Source organism: Chelonoidis abingdonii, chromosome 5 (assembly GCF_003597395.2).
Source record: "Chelonoidis abingdonii isolate Lonesome George chromosome 5, CheloAbing_2.0, whole genome shotgun sequence".
Lineage (NCBI taxonomy): Eukaryota > Metazoa > Chordata > Testudines > Testudinidae > Chelonoidis > Chelonoidis abingdonii.
Window position 1 is genome coordinate 33469236 of NC_133773.1, and position 5170 is coordinate 33474405.

The following is a 5170-nucleotide window of genomic DNA, read 5'->3' on the forward strand; positions in this document are numbered from 1 at the left end:
CCGCGTGCACTCGACTTTATACAATCTGTTTTACAAAACTGATTTATGTAAAATCGGAATAATCCTGTAGTGTAGACATATCCTCTGATTTTCACACATATTGCTTTGGCTTTGAGGACTAATTTAATCACTTATGTTCAAAATTGACCTGATTATTAACCATCACTGACACAAATAAGCAGTTATTGACTTGTGTTGAGGTGCATATAAAGATTTATTGACCCAAGAGGTAAATATTGACCAAGATTAAGCAAAGGTCAATATTTTCCTCCCAGAAGGAATGAGATATTGATGCTTACTGACACCAGAAGCCAATTTATGTATGGTTACATACATTGAATTTTGTCATCAGAACTATCTGAAAATATCTGCTCATTGTGGCTGTGAATTTTGGAAGTATGAAAGTTTTGCCTTTGATATTAACGTTCCAAAGGGAAGAGGCACTTAGGTATCCAGAAAAATAAACAAACCTCTCTCTGAAAAGGTGAATAGTAAGAGGAGATGGAGGTGAGGTTGAATTCACTCCAAAGGGCCACGGTACACTTATTCACATATATGATTTGATTGGTTAATGTTGTTCTAGATCCCAGTAATATTTACCTCTAAGAAGATTAGAAAAATGGAAACACTTGTTATACAACTGGTTATACAATGTTGTGCCGTTTTTTAAATGAGTGTATAGAAAATGTGATGCTTACCTAGATTTGTGACCTAAGCAGTTGCAAAGTAGCAAGTGTCTTATGTGTTATGTTTTCAGCATTTTTTTCATCTTTTTAGGAAGTAGAGCAACCCAAAGTGTCTATTACCAAGCCAGTTTCCATTAAGCAGGAGCCTAAAACTTTGTCCAGTCTGCCTTCAGGCAACAATAATGGCAAGCCCATCACAACAGAAAAGGTGAAAAAAGAAACAGAGAAGAGGACTGCTGATAAAGTAAGCCCAATTTTGGTTCTAACAGTGAAATAATTGTGGACTAAAAGAGCTCCTTTTATGCTTGAATTTAAAATTATTATTCATCCAAAACCAAATTGTTCACGCAGAACTTGGCTGTTCTGACTCATTTTAGCTGCATCTGCAGCATGTCACCTCTTGCTCCATAGGATCATAAGTTAGCACAGACGCGACAGTACAGCAGAGGATTTATCATAACTTTTCCCAAATGTCTTTATATACTATTTTTCGTTGGGAGGAGAAGAATCAGTAAAAATATGCTAAACTGTTATATTAAAAAAAAAGACCACTGAACCTTTTACAAATCATTCTGAGTTGTACAACTGATGACTTTTCTACGCTTTTAGTTCACAAATGTTTTGTGGAGTGCCAGCTGTATTGTGCAGATCCACAGTGCATAATTTACCTACTTGTATTTATAAATTAATTATGCCAGTTAGTTGTTTAGCTAACAATTAACCACTAACTTTTCACATTTTCACCATCTCTGTGTGTGGTGTTTAATAGATGAAAGTGGAAATTGGTGAAGGAGTTGATGTTCCAAAGAAACCCAGGATAGAGAAGCAAGAAACTCGTTCGTCCCCTATCACAGTCCAGACTAGCAAGGATTTATCCATGCCTGATCTGTCCAGTTTTGATGAAACCAGTGCTGATGATTTTGCCATGGAAATGGGCTTAGCCTGTGTTGTTTGCCGGTAAGTGACTCATGCTTTATCAGACACACACACACACATACACTCCTTCTAATGAGTTCTTCTGTGAAAATGACAAATTAGTTCTATATTTGTCATTTCTGTGTCTCCATATCAAATTAGACCAGAGTTTTTTTTATTTTATAAATAATCTTAGACCTGATTGTAGAAAGCACTTCAATGGGACTTAAGCAAGTGGCTTCCTGAATACAGATGCTTTCCTGAAACGTGAGGTCTTTAAGAAGAAAAATATCTAAGTCACAGTAAGACAAATATCAAGTCTTTGGAGGAATTATTTACCATACCAGTGTTTTGCCAGTGGTAAGACTTCTGCAAATCCTGGGTGGAGGGGGAGAATCATTGAACATCGTAAGTAGCCAGTATATAAATATAGCACAACAAGTATTCGTTTTAAATATTGGTAGCCAAACTTGGCAGTTAATCACTACCAATGAGCAGTGCGCTTCAAGTTAGGGTCTATTTTGAAGTGTTTTTTAAAAGTGACATTGATAACATATTATGTTTGTTTTTCCATGTTTCAAAATGATTTTTCAATTGGTTTACAAGTAAAAATGGCTTGTTTTTGTCTTGTTTTTTTGAATGGCCAGCCCTGAAAATTTATCTTGGAATTCATGAGTCAAGATAGGTTTGTCTGACTTACGCATCTTGACTACTAATAATGACTGAAATTGAAGTGAACTGACAATTCTGTTGGTGACGTACAAGCTTTGCAGGGGTAGTAGAAGGAAAAAGTAGCAAGCATGTATTTTGTGAATACACACTCACATAGGGATCAAAGTTGTTGAATAAGAAAATTTATCTTATTTACTTATTTATTCAGTCACTTTTCAAGCTCTTGCTGTGTTAATTAAGGAGTATCTCGGGTCCAACAATGGATAAGTTGTTGCAGTTAATACTTCAAACAATTAATTGTGGTTTGAATTTTCATGTCAAGTTATTGCAGACTTTTATGATGATTGTTATAAATGGGGAAAAAGTCTTTTTTAATCTTTTATTAAAGACACAGAAAAAGAAGGAAAAACAGTTAAAGCATTTGAAATGCAAAGTATTAAGTAAAGCTTTCATTTTAACAATTTACATTATTCCCTTTTAGCTGAATAGAGTCTTTCACCCCTATTTCACAGACATTTTAGATGGTATTAATGATGGTATTACCTGTCCTTTTGAGGGGAAGAGAGAAAAAATGAGTTTATATGGTCTTGAGCTGTTGCTGCTGCAGTTGTCCTTGAAGTCAGATCCCATTTCTTTTAAGACAAAAGACATGCACAGAAGAAGAGGTAAAAGAACAGCCAAGAAAGAAAATGCAGCTTTTGTCTGTGGAGCTGATTGTCACTTGCAGCATTGCTGCTGGAGAAGCACAAGCCCAGCATATGTTTTTTAGCCACTCCATGACTTGGCAAACTTTTACCATTGTCAGGCTTGTTAAGGCATGCTTTTAACTAGCCTTTTGGTTACGGGTTTATAGCTCTGTTGCAAAAGATGGAACTCCCTGGGCCATCTAAGGCAGATTCTTATTAAACAGATGAGAAAGAAAGAAGAGGAGAAATGAAATGGGGAAAGAAAATGACACACTAGAGAGGCAGTGAAAACAGAAACCCAAAGTTCAGGTGATTATCCAGGATTTAGTTGAAGCCATTGGAGGTATTGAAGTCATCTGGTTCCCCCTCACTGGCTCATCCTGATCAGTACATATTTCAGGATCAGGATGATGAAGATCCAACAGTGTTACGGTGAATTCCTATGAGATAGTGGGGAGGGCAGTATCCATGAAGGTAAAGCTTTTTTTTCTTCCACTCCACCTGTCCCTTTAAGTGACCTTCAAATAAACAGTGTTCAAAAAGGCCTGACAATCTCATTCCTTAAAATGAGCCAATCAAAATACATTTTGGTAAATTCAGCTGTAAACATTTCCTCACATAGGGAGCCTTGAATACATTTTTGTCACCATTTCAGGTAACTGTACCTATATTTCTCCCCTTGTGGTCCACCCAAAGCACCCACTCCAGGCTCCTCAGCATCATGTTTCCACTGAGTAGGAAAGATAGAAGATGTGGCAAAAGACCACCTTGGCTTAACCACGAGATCTTGCATGATCTAAAAAATAAAAAAGAGTCACATAAAAAAATGGAAACTAGGACAAATTACAAAGAATAAATATAGGCAAACAACACAGGAATTCAGGGGCAAGATTAGAAAGGCAAAGGCACAAAATGAGCTCAAACTAGCTACAGGAATAAAGGGACACAAGAAGACTTTTTATCAATACATTAAAAGCAAGAGGAAGACCAAGGACAGGGTAGGCCCACTGCTCAGTGAGGAGGAAGAAACAGTAACAGGAAACTTGGAAATGGCAGAGATGCTTAATGACTTCTTTGTTTGGTCTTCGCCCAGAAGTCTGAAGGAATGCCTAACATAGTGAATGCTAATGGGAAGGAGGTAGATTTAGAAGATAAAATAAAAAAAGAACAAGTTAAAAATCACTTAGAAAAGTTAGATGCCTGCAAGTCACCAGGGCCTGATGAAATGCATCGTCTTGCTCAACAACACATGCCTCAGAACTCACTGTGTTTTCTTTTTTGCAACAGCTCACTCTCATTTTAGCTTGTGCGTCCACTATAACCTAGAATTCCTCTTTTCTCATACTGCGCTTCCTTTAGCATGTCTTTTCCCCATTCGTATGTGGTGAAACTGGATGGTTTCCTTCCTAAGTGTAAGCACTTCTGCATTGTCCATTAAACTTCATTCTGTTTACCTCTAGTCACATTTTCTCCAATTTGTCCAGTCATTGTGAATTTATGACCCTATCCTCCAAAGCAGTTGCAATCCGCTCAGTTTGTATATCATGCAAACTATAGCGTACTTTCTATGCCACATCTAAGACGCTAGGATGAAGTATTGAAACAGTAGCTGGTCTCCAAACAGCAACCCTGCGGAAACCCACTTGATACCTTTCCGAGCACGGACTTGTGGAACCTTAATAATTACTTCTCTGAGATGACATGGTTATCCGCAGTATGCACCCCACCGTAGTTATAGTAGACAAACCCGGTCTTAAGCTGTATTTGCCTAGTTTATACGATTAAAGAATATCATGCGGAGACCGTTGAGATAAATGCACTCCTTACTTAAAGTGGTATAGCGCAAGTCTGGCCTACTTCGTCGCCTTATCGACAAGGGCTATATATTCCTATCAAAGAAAGCTATGCAGATTGGCGTTTGGACATATTTGTTCTTACAATCCATGCTGGCTATCCCTATCATATTACCCACCTTCCAAGTGTTTGCGAGTATGATTTCGCTTAATTACTTGCTCCCATTAACTTCATGGCACAGAAGTTAACGTAGCTGTCCTGTAGGTTTGCCTGGGTTATTTTTATTTTCCCTTTTATAGACGATGGTCATGATATTTGCCTTCAGTCTTGCTGGGATGCTCTCCTGTCTCCGTGATTTTCAAATATTAGTCTAGAGCTCAGATACGCTCATCTATGAGTCCTGAGTATTTAGGATGC

The 5170-nt window shown here is 37.7% G+C and overlaps 1 protein-coding gene across 1 annotated transcript in view; it reads left to right on the plus strand.

The window, feature by feature from the left end:
- Positions 1-5170, plus strand: part of INTS12 (integrator complex subunit 12) — a 35774-nt gene that overhangs the window by 12639 nt on the left and 17965 nt on the right. Inside the window, exons 3-4 of the mRNA XM_032794249.2 lie at positions 778-930; positions 1456-1643. Of these exons, the coding sequence (XP_032650140.1) occupies positions 778-930; positions 1456-1643 (341 nt within the window). The remainder of the gene's footprint in view (positions 1-777; positions 931-1455; positions 1644-5170) is intronic.